This window comes from Cupressus sempervirens, chromosome 6 (genome assembly GCF_028749045.1).
Source record: "Cupressus sempervirens isolate cs-2001-9-10 chromosome 6, ASM2874904v1, whole genome shotgun sequence".
In the NCBI taxonomy this organism is placed as follows: domain Eukaryota; kingdom Viridiplantae; phylum Streptophyta; class Pinopsida; order Cupressales; family Cupressaceae; genus Cupressus; species Cupressus sempervirens.
Window position 1 is genome coordinate 532,710,242 of NC_143123.1, and position 25,945 is coordinate 532,736,186.

General features: G+C 34.1%; 1 protein-coding gene across 1 annotated transcript in view; it reads left to right on the forward strand.

The window, feature by feature from the left end:
- The first annotated feature begins 10,992 nt into the window (after positions 1 to 10,992).
- LOC149553359 (uncharacterized) overlaps positions 10,993 to 25,945 on the forward strand; it is a 52,910-nt gene continuing 37,957 nt past the window's right edge. Inside the window, exon 1 of the mRNA XM_089788824.1 lies at positions 10,993 to 12,067. Coding sequence (XP_089644950.1) covers positions 11,192 to 12,067 — 876 coding nt within the window. The 5' untranslated portion in view covers positions 10,993 to 11,191. The remainder of the gene's footprint in view (positions 12,068 to 25,945) is intronic.

Here is a 25,945-nt window from a genome sequence, read left to right on the forward strand (position 1 = left end):
TAAGTATCTCACTGACTTAGGATTCTCCAAAAATGAAGCATATCCAATTTTATATTATAAAAGAGATAGAGATGATATGGTAATTTTGATACTGTATGTCAATGATTTACTAATAATAGGTGATGATCATCTCATAGATCAGTGCAAGAAAGATCTAACTAGAGAATTTGAGATGAAAGATTTGACACTCCCTTGTCACTTCCTAGGATTGGAAGTATGATAGAATTTTGATAGTATCATACTTAATCAAGGGAAGTATACATTAGACATTTTAAAGAGATTTGGAATGTGGAATTACAAACCCATGTCTTCTCCAATGGAGATTAATCTACATAAACTTAAGGAAGCAACAACAAAATCACCTTCTATAGACTATACTCTCTACAAACAGATGATTGGGGTCCGTTATGTAATTGGTAAATACAAGACTGGATATTTGCTATGCAGTTAATGCCTTAAGTTAGTTTATGTGTGAACCAAAGGAGATTCACCTAGTTGTGGTTAAACACATTACGAGATAGTTACAAGGCACTCTAAATTTTGGACTCAAATATGAGAAGGTTGATTTAAACTTGCATGGATTCATCGACTCAAATTGGGGTGGAAGTGTTAAAGATAGAAAAAGTACTTCAGGATGCTGTTTTAGTTTTGGGATCGGCTATGATATCTTCGATATGCAAAAACCAGTCTCTAGTAGCCCAGATCTCCATAGAAGTCGAATACATTGCAGCAGTGACGGCTTTTTAAGAAGCAGTTTGGCTAAGGAAGTTAGTTGTAGGGTCATTTGGGCAAGCCATATCTTACGATTATTCCTTGTGATAATTAGAGCTCCATCAAGCTTTCAATGAATCTAGTTTTCGATTAAAGGTCCAAGCATATTGAAATTCCTTACCATTATGTAAGAGATATAGTAGACAGGAATTTTGTAAAATTAGAATACATTTGCATTGCAGATCAGACAACGGACATACTCACCAAACCTCTATCTAGAGTAAAGATAGAACACTTCAAGAGGAGACTTGGTATGGTTGAGTTGTAATCTATTTGTACTCTTTTAATTATTAATAAAATAATTTTATTTTGTCAAGCTATTGACTTTTATGGGCTCCACCATTTGTATTCATTATTTAAAGAGGTGACGATCTTTGAAATAATGAACACTTGTATAAAACGCATTATGAGAGATGATTATCTCTTAGATAATATACTAAACAGTAGAGTTTTACTGTAAGATCTAGATGAGTTTTAGATCATATTGTGATGTTGACATTGCTATGTTCATGAGTCACAAATTAGATAAAGGAAGAATCTTAGTATTCTTTGGGTTTATCCTATATTTTGGTAGATCCCAAACTTAAGATCTTGTTGTGATATAGAAATACTAGTTTCTATGAATCACAACTTGGATAAATGAAGAGATTAAATTACTATTTAGATTTATTCTGTATATTATCACTAGTAGCAGTGATTTGTCAGATCACAGGCTCAGTAATATGACATTTTATCATGTGTTCTATGATAACACATAGTAAGACGATTCAGATAGATATAGAGTATGAATTCTAGCTTATTCATCTGTATTGATGTTGCTAGATATAATATCTCTATGTATGATTATTAGGTTAAGAGGGAGTGTTAAGTATTTAACCTAACAATATACAGGTTTGAAAGTGCAGACTGCACTAGACCTACTTACCCTAATATATCATCAGGTTGGCATTAAATTATATACTTTCCTTAGGAGCCACCGACTTCTCAAGAAGTAATGTTATAACCCTTAACTAATTTAACACATTGTTAATTAGATGTTATTGTTTTCATATTTCAGATCATCGACTTATAGGAAAATTATTTTATGGTAGTTTAGGAAGGGATATGTCCCTTTGAGGGACATACCCTTTAGCAAGGATATATAGAGGGAGGTTATCGGTGTAGTTAGAGGACACCTAGTAACAATTAAATTTGCTCCTCTAAGTATCAATATCCTATAATTAATATAAAAAATACTCCCATTTGATCAAGGTTGATTGTTCCTTATTGTATTGGCATTAGAGAATTTAAGTGTTCTTCACATTTTACACAATTAAGGCTACATCCTTAAGCAATATCATCATACTGATATATTGCAGAAGTAGATAATTTTGGATCAGATGTATAAGTGTCAACTTCCTCAATATTCAGATTATTAGAAGACCATTCTCAGCTATCAAGGACTAAAGTAAAAGTTTGACTCAAAGGATACAGAATTTGCAGAATCTTTACAAATGGTGCCACATTCTTGTGGTGAGCTTCTGAAATTTCACAGGTCTCTATGCACAAAAAATACATGATTATAAAGATGCCTACATTGGGACTACCATTTGGATAGGTGAGAACAACAATTGGGATAATAAGAGGCCATCCTGTTAAGGTTCTCATGGTATAAATAGTTGGCTTCCTTGCATGTTTCCCCTCCATGCAGGTGAGCCATTTGCTTAGTTTTGTAGGCCCTAGTCAATTAGCTTAGGTGACATGACATTCTACCACAACAAAAGAACATAATATGATGATTATTAACTTGTTTTCTTTGGCAACTATTCGACATATTACAGAGGTCATGGGTTGAATGTTTAAAAAAAGAAATTGAATATTATAGAAAGATCTTAACTCAAAAGATTCAAGGCATCCTGGTTATCCTCTACATGATCGCCAAGTATGGTACCAAATTCTATTTCATTCCCCATAATAATCCAAAAATAAGACAACTTGATATCTTCTCTTCATATTATGTTTTGCCATCTAAATGCCCCTCTAAATCTAGGGCTTTCATCTTCCATGGATTGTGATTTCCCTTTGATTTTCAAAGATAATGTTTGAAATCCTTCGTTTATCTCTATTTTTGTTCATTAGTCTTAATATTTCTACAAAAATAAGCGTAACATATTTTCTTTCTCTACGCCTAGTTAGTTCTCAAAGAGATGTTTTCTGTCACTATACTTGTTTAAATTTGTTAGGCAACTAATAAGTCTCAATCTGGTTCCAAGTTTTTAAAATTCTTGATTCTCTGGTAGAGTATATTGTTGGACTTCGTTTTGGTTTTCCAATCATTAGAAAGCCTGAAATGGTCTACCAATTTCTATTTTCCTTGATAACTTGATTAGTTGAAATAAAGATATTCTTTCAAACTAATGCATCTACAAATGTTTTTTTTATTTTAGAAAATAGTGCTAATCATCTCAATAGTAAGAGATATACCACGTCCCCACCACCCATCGATTTCATTTTGTGCTTAGCTATTTTTGGAAGTTTTGTTGCAATCATTGGTCCCTACTATAGAGACTTGTTTAGAAACTATTATTTTCTTGACTAACAATCTTAGGGACTTATTTAGGAACTATTATTTTCTTCACTAACAATTTTACTTATTAACATGATGCATTGTTGGGATTGGTTAAACAAGTTCTATTGACTAGGTTGCAATACACATTGAAGAGAATTTGCATTTTCATCATGGTAAAAAAAGGATTTTTATCCATTTTGTCATTAATTATGCCTCTATTTTAAGTTCATTGTACTTTCCTGCTCACTATAACGAGCCGAAACTAAATTTTTCCTTGCAGACCATGAAAAAATTTCAATCACATATGGTAGTCTTTTAAAGCCCATACGATATCATTGGTGGGATTAATACTCGAGAGAGGACTCCCTAACACAAAATGAGGAATCCCTCGCTAAAAAAAATAAAGAGATGAGGTTGCACCAAATCTCTTTCTTGATTTTTACTATCCTATTTTGCTTCTATGCAAATGCTAGTCCAAATCGAAATAATGCAAAGAGAAACAAAGGGACCATATTGTGAAGACATTCTTCTAGTGGGTGGTGGTGTTAAGACCTCTTCCTATAGAAGCATTCACAATATCAATCTTCATGACATTTGTAGTGGTAGCTGGGTTGTTGGTAAAATATGTGTAGATGTACCATTTGCACATGTACAAAGTTTTTTCTGAGAAAACCTGCAAGGCATTAACAAATCCACAATCAAATTGCAGCTGCAAAGGTAAATGATCTTCTTTTCACAACACTACAATTAAGTGTGTCCAAAATGGTTTTTGTTGCCACCATTGTGCCATTGTGTCCCAATAATATGGTTGTCAATGGTATTTTGTTTTTTGGATCTTTTAATTCCATTTGGACATGTTATACTAATTAACGTCACTCCTTATCCGACTTAAAATATTCATTGAGTTAATACTAGCCTTCTCCATACACCTAAACTAATGATAATAGAATTCAAAGGAATAATCTTGGAATCAAGACCTATAAAGTGTATAAAAATTTAAAAAAAACATTTTCTTTCAATTCTTTTTTTTACATACAAAGTGCTAGAGGAAATACCTTAAGAATTTGAATGATTTCCTCTATTGCTAGGCCAAGACTAGCCATCAATAAAGTTTTCTTAACCACGATTTCCAAATTAACACCTAGAAGCACAATGAGGGCTCGTGCAAATGTTGTAGACCCTTCTAGAATGTTTGATCACTTGTTGACTCCACTATAGGTATCACCTGTTACTTGAAACACTTTTCAAAAGCTAAGCCACCCCTTTGAGAGCATTGCACAAATCACCTGCCATACCAAATAGGGTTTCAAGACGTAGAGTTATAAGGGCTAGATAGTCTTCTAAGCTCATCATAAGAAATCTCACAATGTGATACATAATATATGTTATGTCTTGAGTGGTCAAGTCCATTTCTTTTAGGAACTGCTTGTGTGCTTCAATTTTTGATGCACCCAACATTATCACTTTACTCCATTCATTCCACATATTAGCACTGGATTTTACAATTGTTTGCATCTTCCATTGCAATTAAGTGAATGATATAATTAAAGTAGAAATATTCTACACCATAGGTCTTAACAATTAACACCACATAGGATATATCCTTTGCTTAGGTATGACCAAGGTTTTGCATTGAGATATAGTCTTTTATTAATAGTACACCAAATATTACTGGCTTAGATTTTCATAACCATTAAATGAATTCGATTCCAATTTTTTTGGACATCCATAAGAATGTCCTTAAATGGAACAAAAAAATAAATACATATATCCAAATTCAACACCCTGTCATGAAGGTAGGACCAGAAGAATAAGATGCGATAGGATTGAAGGTATTGTATCTGTGGATTAGATTTTAAACATCCAAGGAGACACAAATGTACAACCATTCAATCAACATACGGGACAACATCCAAATTAGATTCATTCAAGGCTCAACTAGAGCAAATTCTACTCTTGATGGGAGTCCAATACTACTAGCGTAAATTGATTTATGGTAGAGTTCACATTCAAAAAACATCAAATTTTGTAAGAATCTTGAGTGAACAATGATGTCAAGAGTATCATTTTGGATGAAGATAAACACTCTATGTACTTTATTAAACAAAAAATAATCAAAATAATCCTTCCATTTTCTAGTGCACAAGTAGTAGTGTTTGACCAACATTTCATGCAATAAAATCAATGACTCCAACATTAGTAGTGGAAATAAGAACCTAATTAAAACTTGTTAATTTAAAGACTAAGGAAACATTTCCATCACAATTTGTTTAAAGATTTGATGAAACAAGCATAGTGAGTGTTCTGTAGGGGAAACAAATCAATAACACAGGAAGCATTGAATTGTCAATTGATAATTAATATCTAGCAAGATCAATGTCTTATGAATAAAAAAGGTGTAGTGACTATATTTCATCAAGATGGTGTATGACAACATAGTTCCTACCAACATAGGTAAGCCAAGTTGTTTTAGAGTTAAGAATAAGGAGAGACTTGATTTAGAAATCAAAATAAGAAGGTACTTGTATGGAAAACCAAGTCAAGTTGGAAAAACCAAGTGCACGGTAATCTAGAAGAGTAACTAGTGCTTAGTTTAATATGTAAAAATAACAATTCTTGCTTTCAGTCAAGTTTACTATAAGAAATTCTTATTTAGATTAATACATGGAGAAATCAAGTTTGAATAAAAATTGCTCATTATGAAACTACAAAACCCTCAATAATATAACTATCCACAATTACTATTCATGCCATCTCAATAGCTACAAGTTTTACAATTTCTCCTATTTTAATTTTTGATATTTGAAGACATTTAACTATTGCAAAGATCTGTAATTAGCTTCACAAAGTTGTTAAATTGTGTTAATAGAAATTCTTCCAATTTTTTGTTGTTGTCCTTGGACAAATATTATTCAAAGGTAATGTTTTCAAACATATGTAGGTGTCATATATGCAAATCATGATTAATTGGATGTTTTTTGTGTTCTATATTGAAACCTTGTTAGAATAACTTGTTCTTGTAGTTTTGTAATCATTATATAAACTAAAATTACATCAACTGTTAGCCTATTTTTGGATAATTTTATGTGAAACTAATAATCTATTTCCGTGATCGAACTCCTATTATATCTACATTCATCATGCTAGAGTCTACTACAATACCAAATTCATTATAATTCACAAAGTCAACCCGTTGTTGTAACTTGAGTTCTAAAGTCAACTCAATGATGTTCTAACACTTGACAAACACTGTTAACACTTGACATACTCTAGCACTCGGTTGACATTAAAAGTGGGTTCATATTGATCACTTAAGTAGTAGGAACTTGACCAACACTACATGACTTGGTGAACACTGAGAAACTTGGTAGATACTTAATCACTCGGTTGACATTGCATGACTCGATCAACACTGAATACACTTTTGCTAACACAACAAGCTTAGTAGACACCGATATACTTTGTTAACACTACATATCTCAGTTAACACTAAGATCTTCACCACTTCCATTGGATAGCTTGGTAGCTTTGTTATGCTTAGATGATACTATAAACTGTCTTAGATGCTTGGTAGACATTGTGAAGCTTGGCATGAACTGTAATCTAACTGTTTAGCTTGGCTCAGTAGCAACTATAGAGCTTGGTAGTAACATAACCAATTGATTAAGTGTTAAGTCACTAATAGACAAATTGACCTTAATGTCAACACTTAACAAGTGTTATATTTGGAAACCAACACATACTAGATGCACTTCCTTTCTTACCACAAAAGTAACATGTGGGTTTAGTAGTACTCTTACCTCTTGGAGATGTGGTTCTTGGTCTTCTGTTGTCCAAGTTCTTTTCTCTCAAGGTCTCACCTTCCTCATCCTTGATATCTAATTTCTATTAGCCCCTTTTTTTAAATATATAACACATATTTAAAGTTATTTTTAAAAATATTTTTTTTATTTTAAGATTTCTTGATTTTCCACCTTCAATTAGATCCTTCTAAAAAATATGATTAAAAACCCCTTTAGTTATGTTTTCTTTAAAAGAGTTAAGAATACCTAAATTTCTGATTTTACAAATGCTAAAAACTAGAGCATTCACAACTGAATTAAATTCAAGATGTCCATAGTTCGAGTAATTAAAATAAAAAGGTTTGAAGTGTTTAAAAATGGAACACCCATAATCAATAATGATGTAAATACCATATAAATAATAATTTCAGACCTCTAAGATTATAAATGTCAGAAATAATGAGCATTTTTAAGCCCTTTTAAAAAAAATATTTGAGAGATCTAAACCAAAAGATCTGGCAGAAAGCTAAATTCTATAGTTGCAAATTGATCTTCAAAGAATTTGTAATGACTTCAATACTTGCAAAATATAAACTCAATACATTCTTTGAAAAGGGAAATAACAATCTTCTATTGGTGACATAAAGAGTATTAAGAAACACCCCATAATAACTTGGCACACATTATGGATACAAAGACATAACTAATGAAAGACAGTTACAAGATGTCCTTCCTCAAATCAGAAGTATAAAACTATGAATTATATAAATCTATCTTAGTTAAGCATATATATATATTTGAAAGTAAATTCAGAATTTCCTGTACATTGTTCAAAACTTTGTTTTGAGTGGTTTGAAATTTTAAATGATCTAGTGTGAAACTCTAGATTTTTGTTAGGTATTAAGCGACGGGAGATTCTAGAGCATCGAGCATCGGGCTATAACAAACAATACTTCTTCTCGTATATCCATACCCACCTTTTATGGACCTTAATTGGATGCATTCATTTCTCCTGCAAAATCCATGGTGGATGACGACCATTCAACTTTGTAGAGAGGATACACATTTGAAGAACACATGTGGTACTATGGAGTGAGCAATTGAAGAACAAGACCATTTTGGATAGCTTCAAGATAGAATCTAGTCAATGAATTGTTTAGTGATGAATTATCTATATCAACAACGAAAAAGATTTGGAACATATATCTTTGTAATATTAGAGAGAGAGGTTGAAAATATTGTACTTTCTAATATATCAATGTATTTTATTAATGATTCTATTTGCATATGCTAATGTTTTGGTGGATTCGTTACTAGATTGATACATCAGTAATGGTAGTGGTCCAGGGATATCTAATATAATATTGCTTCAGAGTCTAAATCTTGGTAGTAGAATTTGTAGTAGTTTTTCAACAGTTATATTTAAATTTATATTGGTTGATTTTTTATAATACCGGAAGCCACTTCTGTAGGTATGTTGTCATTCGCATAGCCTTTTTTTTTTAATAAAAAATAAATAAATGGGAATGTGTTATTTCGTACATTTTGGCATGGTAGATTTAAGGTAAAGTTTATGGGACTCAGTATAGCCTCCTATAATAATCTCTTAGGAAATTGATTATTATTATTATATTTAATCTTTGATAATTTTTAGAATTATCTTTAGAAAATTGAATTTTCAATTATAAAAAGAATTCGAATATATTATATAATTTATTATGTTACAAACTCTAACAAAATTTTCTATGGGATAAACATAACTTAAATGCACATTACGAGAGATTGGCCTATTATAAAATTTGAATTTTATTCCATGATTTTGTTAGTGCAAAATTAAAATTAGTAAAATTAGTAGTGTAAAATTAAAATAAATAAATTTTATAAATTTTGCATTGAAGTGTGACTCTTCTTCCATCTTTGGCAGGAACTTAGCTATCCTTGAGCTCTTGTTAAATTTGATGAAGCTTTTTGGCAGGACCTTAGTTGTCCTTGAGCACTTGTTAAATTCACAATTTGTTTAGTTCTTGTCTATATAGTTTAGTAGTTTTGTTTTTTTGTTGTGGATAGTAGACAGAAGTAATATTCATGTAAAGTGTTGTTTAATAATTAAAATAAATGTTTCAATTTTTTTTAGAATTTCTCATTAATATTGAAGATAGATTTATTTTATAAACATGATAGATAAATACTTTCTTCCAAATTATTAAAAAATCAACATAAATTAAAATTACAAACTTAAAAAAAATGTTAAAAATTTGAACAAAAAGTCTACAAATTTTCTTTTAAAACTTTATAGTTCTAAAAAGTCATTGAATAATAAACTGTTTTGATTGGACAAACATATGCAATCCCTCTAACACAAAATAACCAATCAAATTCTGATTCAGTTATTTGTTGTTTTCATGGTTTTGATAACAGAGAAATGCATTGAAAAATGAAGATTTTTTGTCAAAATGTTACACCTTAGTTGTCTAAAGTCTACTATAGGAGAAGCCATGAATCTCAGTGCAAAATAATCTCAAAGGAAAGTGAAAAACAACAACAATAGTGGATATTCGATAACAAACAAGCTAATTTGGTTTGCAAAGACTTTATTATGTTTAGAACTAATGATGTTTATCTTTAATTGCTGTTTATCTTTAATTGCGGGCAAAACTTAACAGGAAAATCCAAAAGTTAAAAAAAGCAACATGGTGACAAGGTGCCTGCTTCTCACATCTAACCATGACAAACACTTTTGCCCGTTAGATGGTCTACAATATTTGTTGCAAAATTAGAGAATAAGCCTCCCAAATTTCTAAGCCCAAAGTTGTTCATTCTTTCTCCTGCAAGTTCCTGCCTGAAGTTCTTTTATTATTTTTTATAGCCGGATGTTGCAGCAACTATTTGAAATAGATTGATTACTGTGCTTGTCATTGGAATGATCTTTGATAGCTACGGTTTAGAACAATATGACCTAGACACATTACCCATTGCATTAATTGGTAGACGACAAAATGCAAACACCTATAGAATTTGTTGAAACAATAAAATAAGGAAGTGTGCAGGACAAAAGATTTTATGTGATTTTGCTTGGTTTCGTGGCACAAGAAAAATGAATGACAAGACATGTCAAAGTGAGTGAACCACAAGACGTTCACCTAACACAATTTATGCAATCTACGCAGTAAATAGACTTCAGTGGGAAAGATTCTATGGCAGAAGAGTAATGAGTGAAAACACATCAGTCATCAATGCAGAGGGAAAACTTGTTGCTGTCTATTGCACCTTAGCTTTTGCAAGAAATCAATATTTGCAAACATTGAAGAGAAAATTGGAAGCCCTACTATTCACATAACTCACCAATGCACAATTCACATGTAATGATTTGACAACTCAACCTACAACAAATACATTATAAAAGAAGTTTGTGTATTTAAATAAACCACTACAATTGGTCAAAAGTAAATTGGAAATAGCACCTAGTTGGATGCTATAGTATCGTGTCGTGGCAGGAACTAATAATTCAACACAATATATACTTTGATAACATATAATTATTTTTCATACAATATATACTTTGATAACAGAATTATTTTTCATACAATATATACTTTGGGAACAAATTATTTTTCATACAATAAATATGTAAACTTTATAGAACAAAATATTTGAATAATAAATTGTTCTAGTTGGACAAACAAATGAAAAAGTTTAAATGCATTTGAATACTATAGTTTACGAATTAATTAAAAAAAAAAATAAAAAACAAAAACTTCGTACCTATAATTTCTCTGTTTCCCGTAGTCCCTCCTGGGTCGCGAATGTTAGGAAACGTAGACTATTCAAACAGACGAACGTTATTTGACAGAAGAGAGAGTTATAACTAAAGCGCAGCACGCAGCGAAAAATATCACGAAGCCGCTCAACTCAAAACCCTACACATTTCTGTACGTTTGCCGCCTCGACCGGAATCTGTGAACAAGGTTAAAAATCCTCTCCTGCCTCTTGTTTAGACCAACTGTTTAGTTGGTTTTTACCATTCCGAGGTGCAGATCTGTTTCGACTCTTTTTAAATCGCTTTAGGCCGAGAACAGAAAAAACTCTGAAAATGCCTCCCCGCAAGGTAAATAAAACTGCAACACCAGCTCCCCCAAAGAAGGCGGCTGCCGCGAAAGCCAATCAGAAATCTACTGTTAAGAAAACGAACCCAGCACCGGAAGCTGGAAATGGCGTCCCAAAGCTTGAGCCTCAGGTAGTTTCCGAAGTGAAGGCCGGAGAGGATAAATCGATTTTGAAAGCGGAGGAGGAGGCCGTCAAGCTGGTTGTTAAAGAGGAGGCGGCCGTCATACCGGCTGTTGAAGAGGAGGCTAGTAAATCGGAAGTGGCGGCTGGCAAGGGTTTGGATTCTCCAAGGGTTTCAGTAGAGGAAGGTAAAGATATTCCAGAGGCTTCTGAGAAAAAAGATGTGCAAGCGGAGGTACCGGTTCGAACCTCGGATGAGAAGGTCGGTGAAGATGTTGTCATGGCGGAGGCCAAGCTGGAAGTTCGTTTGAACGAAGCTGAAAATGAAGCGAAGAAGGACGGAGGACTGAAAAAGGACGAGGGGGAGGAAAAGGATAAAGACGAAGAACAGGATAAAGATGTGGACATGCAAAGCGCGGGCGAAAAAGAGTCGGGGCAGACGGGCGACGGAGCAGGTAAAAAGGGTAAGGATGAAGGGCAAGGTGAAGAGGATACTGAATTGCAGAGGGCAATGCATGCTTCTAACAGGCGGTTGCGCAAGAAATTGGAGGTATTTGTTGGCGGGCTGGATAAGGAGGCTACTGATGACGATCTGAGGAAGGCCTTTGAGAAAGTTGGAGAGATTACTGAAATACGACTGATGAAGAATTTTCAGACTGGGAAGAACAAGGGCTACGGTTTTGTGCGCTATGCCACTGTGGCAGAAGCAAAACGAGCTGTTAAGGAGCTGGCCAATGTCAAGGTATCTATTATGACTGTATTATTTTAATTGATTATTTTCCACTTACATTCTGCCCAAACATCAACTAGATATGTGATGATATTTTGTCTACTTATGCCATTTTTTGAGGTGATATGCAACCGATTTTTGTTGTTCGGTTGATTTCTAATGGCAGGTTCAGTAAATTTATCTAGGATTATTAGTGAATTTAAAAAGAGCACGACAGAGAGTTAGGCAAGATAGATTTACACAAAGATAGTCTCTGTACTCTCGATGCAGGTGGACTAATGTTTATGAAGTTCACTTTTAAGTTTGATTCTGATATCACAAACCACCGATTCAAAATATGAAAAGATTTGTATGGTAAATGGGAAATCATCTTGTTGGGTATTTGAACAAAGAAATCATCATTAGTTTCCCATCATTTAGTTTTCATTTCTGGTATTATTTATCCATAAATTACGCTTAAATGGACTATCGTACTTGTCCCAACTATAAATATCAAACCTGTTTAACAGGGAGCGGTCTTAGATGTTCCCGTGCTTTCTCAAATAAGATCATCCCGTTAGTTTTGGAAAAGTGGGAACAAATTTATTACTTTTTTGTAAAAAGGAGTAAGAGACCCAGAGTGAGGAAAAACTCACAAAGCTCTGTTCTGACTTGGGCTGAGGTTGCGTGGAAAATTTCAGCCAGAGCTAGGCAATTCAAAAGATTATAATATATGTAACAGATGTTTTGGAATATGTACTTTTTAGTTAAAATATTCTAGTTCGCTTTCTGTTTTTGTGAGTTTGGTCGACTTTCAGTGTCTGCTATACTATATCCCAGGATTCCTCAAATTCAATGCATGAACTTCAGAATTTGGCAAACTTGGAAGATTGCCTTTTTTTTTTTTTGCTGTTTCACCTTACATATGCATATAATAGGTCATAATTTTTTTTTCTCCTATCAAAGTACATTTTTAGAAAGTTGTTTTTTTATCATCTTCACAGTCCATTTGTGTTTACAGTATGAACTGCTTGTGTTGATCTAGTGGCCAATGTAAGTTTCCATATTCAGATTATGTTCAGGTGACCACAATAGTTGCTTGATCCACCGTCAAAGATGACCAAAAGCCTTGGGAAACAACATTTCACGAGCTAGGCAAAGTGGGGGCCTTAATCTGCCTGCAAGTCCTGTTTTGGCAATGTCTCCAGAGGGAAAATGGGTGATGGTGCTAGAAAGACAAAGGACATGGCCAGCCAAATAAAAGTGTCTGATTCAAAAGTTAAACCATTACCTTGGAAACAATAGGCTAAATAACTTCTTTCAAACAACTAGAAACACCACAAAAGCTTTCCACCATGTCAAAATGCCAAGAAAGAATGTTGGAAGTGCCAAAACCATAGTACAAGGTTAAAAACCTTTGTAAAACAGAAAGTTGACCACAAAATGAACTCTGTAAAAAAAGAATAACAGTGCACGGTTGCTAAACCATAGAGATCAAAGGAGATCCCACATACCAATTAAGCCTTTGTGCAAGCTTAGTCGGGCCCTGATAAGGGAATGGTGCCAATGCTAATAGTACCTCCAAATACCTAAAATCACGAATAACAAAGTGCCCACACTCCTCAAATTAAAATAAAAAAACTTGTAGATTTCAAAATAGGCAGAATCCACAAACTCTGCCAATTTGATCAACAATGGAGTCCGATCTTGCAGAAAAATGTCCTTGCCCTGTTATCAAACGACCAACGAATAGTACTGATTTGGATTGAGCGACTACATCATGGGCCAAACATAATATGCATTGTTTGTTCTGAAAAGGCCAAGTAAAAGAGGGCGGAGGGGTAGGAAACTGATTAGAAAAGCCGTGAGTGATGAGGCACCAAATGTGAATGGTGCTAATCTATGGCAAAAGAAGCATCTCAGTGTAATTGTTGTAGCCAATGTAAGAAATGAGCAAAGCAAAGTGATGAATCCGTGATCAGATAAATCTGCAATTTCTCCAACTGGTGTCTGAAACCTCTGGCCTAGACCTAAAAAATGACAATGGCGAAAACTCTCATAAATTGAAATGAGGTTGTAGGGAGTTGCTTGATACCATGTGGGTGTTTATTCCTTTGTCCAAGATCCATTGTGCAAGCCATCCTTCACGCACGAGAGAAGCGACCACAAGCTATTTCACTAATATAGAAGATGTATTGCTCAGATAGCCTAGAGGTGAAGACAAATTTATGGATACCCTGCTGATAAAGGCATGAACAAGAAAGAGAGCACCAATGAGGTACAAGGGTAGGCATGACCACCCAACACAAAAAATCAGAGGTAGATAATAAAACGATAATAAACTCTACCTGCTCAACTAGGAAAAATGCAACCTAATTTGGACTTAACCATTGTAAATAGGTAAACAACTATTTACTCCAAGAACATGGCTCTTTGTCTTTGCTTTTATATTAAATTTTAGGTTCTATTTATTTATAAAATTTAAGATATCGAATTGAAATCTTTAAATGTGATGACTAGTTTTAAATTTATTACAATACATTAAAATTAAAACTTAAAAACATTAAGCTAAAATAATTATTTTATATATATATTAAAACTTTTAATTTAAAAATTTGATATATTTCTATCATATTTTTTTTTATCAATTATTTATATTTGTCATAGATAAAATATAATATGCTTATAATATTTAAATTAATATACTTGTCAACATAACTTTTAGTTATTCTCTAGTTTTGGATGTGATGACATTGCAGGATTTATCAAATGTTGTGGGAGCTAGGGTTTCTTCCCATCCCAAAATTAGTGGTCCACATTTTCCACAGTTTGTGCAACCCAATCTTACTTTCTTGGGGAATTGTTTTGTTACCATGCTTTTAGCACCCACATTCTAAGCTTCCAAGTTAGCTCCGTAGAGAAAATTTTGGTTGATTTTAATTGCTAATGATGATTTATAAACTGTGACTTGTGAAGAAGATAGTGTTGTGGCGGTATGTTGAACTTGAACCATCAAGTTCAGAAACTTCAAGTTTGCAAAATCAAGGCCCAAGCTTCAAGCTGAGTGGTTTGCCTCACCATGTTTTGAAATGCAGATTCAGAGGATCAGTGACTCAAAGTTCAAAGCTATGCTTAGATTCAGATTTCGAGTTGAACATGTGCAAAGTTCATGGTTCAAGGTTTAGGGATTGAAATGTACAAGCAAAACTTAGATCCATAGTTTAGAATACAAATGTCGAGGCGTAAGTGCATCAATTTGGGTTCTAAAACATAGCTTGTTGGTTTCGTGTTGAATGGTTCAATAGTACAATCTTGGGCTCCATCAACTCTAATAAATTCCACTTTCACAGGCGTTCACCACAAGTGTGTAGTGGAAGATTGAAGTTATGGTTGGGAATCTCCCAGGTCTGTGTGAAATCTTTTCTTGATGTGCTTGAGCCTTAGAAGAGAGTGTGGATGAAAGGAATCATCTAAGATATCCTTCCAATCAGTCAACTATCATTCACACCATTGAAGCCGACTCAAACAAAGGATCTGACCCACATCTTGTGTACATGAAGAGTTGACCTAGATTGGATGATGGTCTCTCCCAATTCGGAAGGTGTCCAATTCGAATTTTAAGTCCGAGTATGTACAATTGGGATTATAAACAAACATCATATAGGATGGCGAGTCCCTCTGCACTCCATGACCAAAGTACAAAATCAAAGCCGATGATTAAGCCTAGGATTGAGCTCTCGTGCATATTAAGAAGTGTCAAAGGAAATTCCTCTTTGGCCCCAAGAACATAAGGCATCATTTTCTGCCTATGACTAGAAAGCCCACCAAAATCGTATATCTCCAAGAAGTTGATATCATATGACTTCAATGAACAAGCTCAGAGATGTATCAAATCTTTGAAAGATAAGAAAAAGGGATGAATTGGCAATTAAAACATAAACAGAGCACACTATGTGTGTGAGATAGAGCACAAAATAGGTGGTGCGTGTGAACTGTTGGACAAAATGTCTATGGTGAAGACCCACATTCGGAAAGAGTCGAGGTGTTTGAACTCATCCCATGGTGCACTTATAGTCCCATTCTGGTGCGAACCATCACAGTCATCATGTGGGTTACAAGGTAATAAAAGACCATGCCCATGACACAATCCTGTCCATGGAATTGCTAAGACACCCATTCAATACTGTTGCCTTGCCTTACTTATATCTCGAAAGGCGCAACATGTTATAAGACCCCAAACAAAGACTCTTATATAATGGTGTCGCATCGCTGAATATGCTATGCGTCATTTATTCACTAAAAACACCGAGGTGACTAGGTTATTAGGAACTTGATCCGAACAAGTGTAGCCATGGTTGGATCATCAAGTTCATGGCATATGGGATGAAGAAGGTAAAAAGCTCAGATTTGATATACCAAGTGGAAACACGACAAGTATAGTGGTAATCGGTTAGCTGTTACAACCCACATATACTTATTCGAATCAGTGATAAAAAAAAGAATGTGTTTTCAAGATTGAAACAATAAGGAACAAAAACTTAAATGCCACCTGTCATCGGATAAAGGAACATATTATACAAACATTATACATATAATGTTGTGATTATAACATTGTAAAAGGTAATAGTGCAAGAGTTTTCCTTTCGACAAATTCAGTTGTTAAAACTGAACCATATTCTCTCGAGGAAAGGCTCGTAACTAAAAAGAAGCCGATCCAGGAGAAAAAGATAAATATGCAGATGAAAGCGAAAGAGTGGGTTCTTCTTCTTTCTTCCTAGTCTAGAAGTTCTATAGCTCATACAGGGGGTGGAGACATTGTTCAATTTGATTGTAATCGAGGGAGACGGAGGGAACATATTTATCTTTTTGTAGTATGATTGTAATGATAGAGACAAGTAACCTTGTGGTTATTTTGTTATGTTTTCAGAATAAAGAGTATATTTATGTCAGATCTTGAGGTCTGAGTATTTATTCTTTGGTTGAAATTGATTATGTAGTCTTTTCTTCTTATTTTGAATATAGTTCTGCATTATTATGTCAAACACTTATGTGATTGTGAATCAATTGGTTCATAAATTCATCGTCTATTGAATAGATTATTTAGTTCCTTTTACTTCTTTTGTTTTATGAAAGGCTTGATGAATGGCCTTGAGACCATCATTTAGTTTTTCTCTCATTCTTATTTGTATATCTGATAATTGTGTTTAATCCATGTCTATGGATGAATGCCAACTTAGCCATCGTGTCTTCCGGTCAAAGACATATTCTATTATCTAATTCATTGAATATCTTTTCATGAGGGAGCTGTACCTCTTACTTTAGAGGAGGGTTATCAATTAATGATAACTCGTCCAACTATTAGTACATTTTGTCTTTCTTGTTGGGTATATTTAGTCAAGTTTTGCAATTTGTGCGAAGGACAAATCTGTTTACTAGCAGGTTTTTAAGGAGAATGGATCATTTTATTGGAACGACTGTAGCTATGTGAGGTTCATTTTGAACCTGGTGGTACTTCTGGTGCCAAGTGGGAGATCATGTTTGTCTACCCATATTGTTGGGGCGATAGTTAGGGTTCTTGCAGGGTGGCATCTTGTTTGGGGGCCTTTAACAGTGCAAAGACTTGTAAGGCCAGGCTTTAAGGAAAATAGGTATTATAGATGGCTGAGTAAGGAGGGTGTGCAAATGATTGTTGTTGGTGGTCATGAGTTTGGTGGTGATCAAGCTACAAAAAACAGTGATCTTTATGCCGATTGCATGCAGACAAGGTCACAATGATCATCCCAGAACCAGCTAGGGTTTCAAAAAATAACCAAATTAGATCCTAGGCTTGTTCCAATCTCTACCAGAGAGTTGTCTGTAAACTTGGATTTTGTGCCTAATGATGAGGTATCTCACAATCTCTATGTTTTGTCAAAGATGGGTCTGATTGGATGTTTTAGGGGCTACTGGACAAGTTTGCAGCAATTACACAACTAAATCTTTATCAACTAGGAACCCATCCTCACTCTGTTGGTTAAAGTATAACCTGCTGCAAAGGTTTTTTCACAATAGTTTTTGAAAAGATCTTAGACAAAAATAAGATCCTATGTGATTAGGTATGGTGTTAGGAAGAGAAATATGCTTTAATGTAAACCTTGGCATCCAATTTCAAACCCAACATTGAAGTTTTCAACAAAATTCCAATCTGGGTAAGGCTCCCAGACTTGACCCTTCATTTTTGGTTTGATTCTTGTCTTGAGGCTATTGGGGATTCTTTGGGAAATTTTTTATTGGTTGATGAGAAGTCATCAAATCTGTATCACTCGATTTATGGATGTATTTTAGTTGGAATGAATATTGTTGAGGGCCTTCCTGCTGAAAATAAGATAGTGACCTCTAAAAGTTGTTGGGTCCATACCTTAGATTATGAAGGAATGTTATTTAGATGCAGGATTTGTTTTCAAACTGATCACTAAGCTGTAAAATGCAACTAAGTGAGATCTCAAAAGGATGTTTCATGGTGGAAGGATGTGACTGATCAACACTATGCAGTACAGAAGAAGGTGGAGAAATAAAAGGGTTTCTCTTAGGCCGTGGAGGAAAAAATACAGAATTATATAGGATCGATCTCACAAGTAGTGCCTCAAGCTAAATATTCTGCCTTGTTGGTGGAGGGAGATGAGGATTTTTAGCAAGGCAGAGTTAGTGGTACTCAAGAAGGGAAAGTCTTTGGGCTCTTGCGTTCTTGAGACATAGGAAGTTAGGGATGATCAGATCCAACAAGATGTTTCAGATATGGATGACCAAGAGTGTCACGATGAGCATAGTACTGTTTTTTGGGAGACTGATGTTGCTCAAGTGGGAGATGATTGGTGAATTGTGAAGAAGAAAAGGGAACGAAGATCAAAGGATGCTTCCTTCGTCATGACCCTTCGTTCACACATGAAGGTTCACGGCAAAGCTTAGGCTCTTTGGTTACTATTATAGTTTGGTTTTTTCTGTTTTCTGTTTTTGGATCCCTTTGTATCTGAGACAGTGTTTTTGGATATGTGAGGCTGACTTGGCTTGTATGTTGTATATCCACCAAGGAAGTGGCACTTTGTATTTCCTTTTTCTACTTTTAATAAAAAACAAACTATTATTACTGATCAAAAGAGAAAAATATTTGTCGAGTTTAGGCACATTTTTTGTGAATTTTATAATTGTTGAATTTTATCTAAATTTTTAATCTTTGTTGAGCACGAACCTTGCCAGGCCTAAACAATTTAAATCTAATTATTGTTGAAGTTATAGCTTCAGTTGGATTAACTTGATCAGAGATAGATTAGTCATCTTGATTAATTATCTATCATTGATTTAATATTTTTTAGACAAGTCATATATATTTATAAATATACATTGCACACACACAGATATATAATTATATGTGTACATACTGAAAGTTGTTATTACTGTCTAATAAATAATAATCTTAAGTTTATATCACATCCCCGATCTGATTATAACTCTGTTAATATGCAGATCAGGACCTCAAATTATTCCAGATTCCATTCTGCATTTACTTAACTGCATTATATATGTAATTGATTATTGTCATGGTGTGCATTGTCACCTATGACTTGGCATTGGGTTATGTGATTAGTCATTGTGTGCCAAGAGGACCACTCCCATAAGTGAATCAGTATTGTATTATGCAGATCGCTGAGTACTATTTGGTGTGGTTGGCATTACAAAAGGTCATGTCCAATATATGGACATGAAGCCATGTAGAGTCAAGTCCCTACATGGGATGTGACTCATCTGATTAATATAAATAGAGAGTTCACTGCAGATGGAAGATATATTACAGAATAAATACTAGTACATCTGCAATGAACTATAAGCACAAGAAACTATTAGTTAAAGAAATTCATTCTTCATTTACAATATCAGTGAATACATCATATAAATCTGTAGAGAAACAAATTTGCGAAATATCAAATAGTAAACAAGTTTATATAAGAAAAATTAAAAGGTATTATATTCGATCTGCGTTCCTTAACATGGTACCAGGGCCAGGTTATATATAAAACCAAGAATATACATAACTTCAGAAAATCTAAAATATTATCGAAAGGATTTCTTTAAATTCAAAGGCAGTCATGTTGAACGAAGTTAGATTTAAAGATAGACTTGAGGGTGCTGCAAATTTTGTCTCATGGAAACTCAGATTAATGATGATCCTTATTGAGCAAGAATTAGATATATATGTAGAAGATGGTGTACTACTACCGAATGAAGAAATTGAGAAAACTCAATGGAAAAGGAATAACAATAAAGCCATGAAGATTCTAATAGACTCAGTTAAGGATCACATAGTTCATGTTATCTCATAATTAGACACTGTTCATGCCATGTTTACCCTCTTAGAGAACATGTATGAGATAAACAACACAAGTCGAGCTCTTGCAATAAAACAATTGCATCACATAAAAATGAATAAAGGCAAAACTAGTACATTTTACTTCATAAGAATTACTGAATTGAGGGATCAATTATCTATAATTAGAGAAATAATTGACAATAAAGAATTGACTATGTTGGCACTAAATGGACTTCCACATTGTGGGAATCATTCATACAAGGGATAAGCGCCCAATCATAATTGCCAAAGTTCGATGGATTAAAAATTGATTGTATTCAGGAGTCGAGATTGATCACCAAAGGAATTATCATGAATGAAATTGATGAAGAGATTCAAGTGTTAAATACGAATTCTCACAAGAAATGAAAGAGGGGGAAAAGCAACAATAAATATTCATTGACAGTGGAGCATCTTGTCATATAACTAAATTCATAAAACAATTAGATAGTCTTGAAGAGAATTCAAATGAAGAAATCGCTATTGGAGATAACTCCACCTACCCTGTGAAAGGAATTGGGACCTCACAATTCAATTAAAAATTGGAGTTTTAACACAACTAATCAGAGAGCTATTTGTATTAGGCATCAATAGAAATTTAGTATCCATCTCAGTCCTTGAAGACAAAGGGTCTCATATTACCTTCTTGGATGGGAAAGTTCTTTCTTGGCCTAAGAACTCAAATATCAAGAATGCATGCATTATAGGAGTTCATGATGGATGTTTATACAAACTATGTAATTTTCAAAATTAGGCTTTATGATCAAAATATTTATTTGGGCGGAAGCCCTTAATACTACTATTTATATATAAATGAATAAAGGCAAAACTATTACATTTTACTTATAAGAATTACTGAATTGAGGGATCAATTATCTATAATTAGAGAAATAATTGACAATAAAGAATTGACTATGTTGGCACTAAATGGACTTCCCACATTGTGGGAATCATTCATACTAGGGATAAGTGCCCGATCCTAATTGCCAAAGTTCGATTGATTAAAAATTGATTGTATTCAGGAGGAGTTGAGATTGATCACCAAAAGAATCATCATGAATAAAATTGATGAAGAGATTCAAGTGTTAAATACGAATTCTCACAAGAAATAAAAGAGGGGAAAAGACAACAATAAATATTCATCGACAGTGGAGCATCTCGTCATACAAATGGATTCATAGAACAATTGGACAGTCTTGAAGAGAATTCAAATGAAGAAATCGCTATTGGAGATAACTCCACCTACCCTGTGAAAGGAATTGGGACCTCACAATTCAATTAAAAATTGGAGTGCTATTTGTACCACACATCAATAGAAATTTACTATCCATCTCAACCCTTGAAGGCAAAGGGTCTCATATTACCTTCTTGGATGGGAGAGTTCTTACTTGGCCTAAGAACTCAAATATCAAGAATGCATGCATTATAGGAGTTCACGATGGATGTTTATACAAACTATGTAATTTTCAAAATTAAGCTTTATGATCAGAATCTTCATTTGGGCAGAAGCCTTTAATACTACTGTTTACATATAAATCTCCTCACTCTATACTTGATAATATAACTTGTGAAAAGTTTTAAAGTCATTTAAGGATCCTTGGTTGTCTTATCTATATTCATATACCTAAGGAGAAAAGGCTCAAACTTGAGCCATTAGGAAGGAAAAGACATTTGTTGGATATAGTGAATCATCCAAAGCTTACGTATATATTCTCGACTAGAAAACAATTGAGCTCAGCAAAGATGAACATTTGAAGAAGAAAACATATTGATGAGGGAGGTAATGAACTATTTCATAAACATGGAATAGGACCTTAGAGGGAGAATACTTAAGGACATGATGAACCTAAGAATCTTGATATCTTAACCAAGCCCCTCCCAAATTTGATGTTGGATCACTTCAAAGGTAAACTTGGTATGGTAAAAATGTGAGGTCGAGTCTCAGTAAAATATTAATATATCTATGTTATATTTCTTCCTTGTCTTGTGAGTCATTGCTTGATTCTATGAAAACATCAACTACCTTTCATTGATGTTTGGTTGTGGTTACTATAGTAAGGTGCCTATCTTACTATAGTCTAACTTGCTATCACGATGGATGTTGTAATGATGTCCCTGGATATTGATAGTGCATATCTCATGTGACTGAGTTAGTAGTTACTGAGATATTATATTTGTCTCCTCTACTATCATTATGGATGTTATAACGGTGTCCATGGAGATCATAATAGTGCATGTCTCATGTAACCGAGTTAGTAGTTATTGAGATATGACATGGTGTGTATTATGAGACTTTGTATTGGAGTCCAGGCATCATGAGACTGGATGCCACTGCACATACCAAGAAAATTTAAGTATGGCAAATTGATGGTTGATATTCATTATTATACCATACTTCTGATGATACCAGAAGGTAACATCTGTTGATGAGTCTATGTTGTAACTAGTCTCACCATTTGCACAAACATCATATTGAGATGATATTTCTCTCAATCCTATGGAGAGTACTCTATGTTGATCAAAGTTGAATCCTCCCTAGCCAAGAGGGACTGTTGATGTTATAGCTTCAATTGGATTAATTTGATCAGAGGTAAATTAGTCATCTTGATTAATTATCTATCATTGATTTAATATTTATCAAAAGAGTTACATATATACACATATAGTTATATGTGTGTGTGTGTGTTGTGTGTGTATTGCACATTTCTATACATACATAATTATATGTATATATAGTGAAAGTTATTAGTACTGTCTAATAAATAATAATCATGAGTTTATATCACTTCACTGATCTGTTTATACCTCTGTTAATATGTAGATCGGGAATTTAAATTATTCCCAATACCAAGAAAATATAAGTATGGTGAATATCTAATGGTTGGTAACTTGATATTAATTATTATACCATACTTCTAATGATACCCAAGGTAACATCTAATGATGAGTCTATGTTGTAACTAGTCTCTCCATTTGCAGAATATCATATTGAGATGATATTTCTCTCAATCCTATTGAAAGTACTTTGTGTTGATCAAAATCAAATCCTTCCTAGCTAAGAGGGATTACCAAAGTTATATCTTTGGCTGGATTAATTTAATCAGAGATAAATTAGTCATCTTGATTAATTTATCTATCATTGATTTAATATTTATTAGACAAGTTATATATATATATATATATATATATACACATATTCTAAGTCACAGGGTTTTTCGAATTTTAGGCTTGAGGTTCGAAATTCGGTGAACCCATAAAAAATTCATTGATGTTTGCTAAAAATTCGTATGGAAAGAAAAAAGCTGTTTTGCAGAAATTATAGTTTATCACCTCACTTTTTAGGGTTTTCGATTTATTTTTAAGGGACAGCGGCTAGGGCAATGTTTCATCCATGTTTCTAGGCATCAGCTGCAAAATTTTTGGACTTCTCTACAACTCTTTTGTGCTGCCATCTGCCAAATCGTGGGCTTCTCTGCAACGTTTTTGGACTCTTCTATGGTTGTCTGCCAAATCAAGGACTTCTGTAATCGTCTGCATAAGATTACAAATCAAATCTGCAACTCCGGTCTGTTGTTTCTGAGATTTGTTTGGTTTGCAGTCTCTGCAACTCCCATCTGTCGTTTCTAAGATTTGTCCCATCCGATTCCATCTGTTCAGTACATCTTCTTTCTGACCACCACTGTCATTTGAAACATTTAATAATTCTAAGTTTTTATTTCGTGTTTTTAGGTTTGATGCGATAGTTCATTTTATTAAGATTTTCATTTATTTGTTAAGTTTGAATATAATTCATTGAAATTGATTATTACAAAGTACCCCATTCTGTTGATGGGTATTTTAATTTATGTCTTTGTTATTATGGGTATATACTTACTGTCTAATATTAATCATAAGTTTATATCACATCACCAATTTGATTATACCTCTGTTAATATGCAGATCAGGACTTCAAAATTATTCCCGATTCCATTCTGCATTTACTTAACTGCATTATATGTCACCGATTGTTGTCATGGTTGCATTGTCACCCATGACTTGGCATGGGGCAACAATCATGTGATTAGTCGCTGCGTGTTAAGAGAATCACTCCTGCAAGTGAATCGGTATTGTATTATGGAAATTGCTGAGTATTGTTTGGTGCGTTTAGTATAATGAAAGGTCACGTCCAATGTATGTACATGGAGTCATGTCCTTACATGGGATGCGACTCATCTGATTAATATAAATACAGAGAGTCCACTGCAGATGGAAGATATCTTAGAGAATAATTACTTGTACATCTGCAGTGAACTATAAGCACAAGAAAGTATTATTAAAAGAAATTCAGACTTCATTTACCATATCAGCGAATATATTATTTAAATCTGTAGAGAGAGAAAAACAGATTTGTGAAATATCAAATAGTGAACAAGTCCATCTAAAAAAAATAAAAAGGGATTATATTCGATCTAAGTTCCTTAACAATTATAGCAATGAATTTCTCTGAATTTTGGGGACAGCTTTCAGGATAATATATAAAGATCAGTTTGTGAAAAAATTAACTACAAAAAGCACTATACAATCTAAGTTCCTTAAAAATTGGAAAAAGAGGGGTAAAAATTTATTAAGACAGAAAGGTTTACAACAAGGAGAGCTCAACAAGGAGCTCTATCTTGAGCAACAAGTGCATCAAATTCCTGCACCATCTCAAAGTGAAGTTGGCCCCTATCCATAATATTCCAGCCTGAAGCATGACTATAAGCCCATTTGACCAAACAATCAACAGCTCTGTTCCATTCACGAGGAATGTAAGTAAAAAGTAAACCTAATGAACTCAACAGCGGTAGAAAAGAGAAGAATCTGATTAACAACAGTGGCCAGCTGCCAACTAACATCCTCAAGCTCTTGCGAGAAAAGCAAGTTCACCACCACTTGGGAATCAAACTTAGATAATTTTGTGCCATCCCCGTTAACAACATTGTTCCACAACATATAAAATGGCCTGAGCCTCCATGAGATTGTTAGTGTAACCACCCTTATGCATTGAGACAAAGAATTTAATGTCACTAGAATTGCAACGAGCCACTCCTCCAATAGCAGCAGGGTTAGGATTCCCTCGGGAAGAGCCATTAGTGTTAATTTTCAGAACTCCATGGGGAGGAGGAGTCCAATGCCTATCTCGATTCACCTAGCCTTTCCTCTGTTGCCGAAGCTGCCTAGGCACTCTTTGATACCTTTGAGCTGCAACCCCATCCTGAAGATGAAAATTGAGGCGATTGCATATAGTAGGATCAACCGGATCCATACCCCCATCTAGTGCACACTTCACTTGAATAGTTTCTTGAAGAGAATGTGAGATCTTCCACCAAAGATGCATAATACCAATCCGAACAACTTGGAAGATTCAATTATCCCTCTCCAGCCAGATATGCCAGAGAATGAACAATGGGCCAGCAATCCAAGCAGCATGGAGAGGAGAAGACTTGGAGGGAGCACCGCCCAAGCGGGCCCAAGACTCAGGCAAAGAGGAAGCATGCCTACAAGAGCAACCC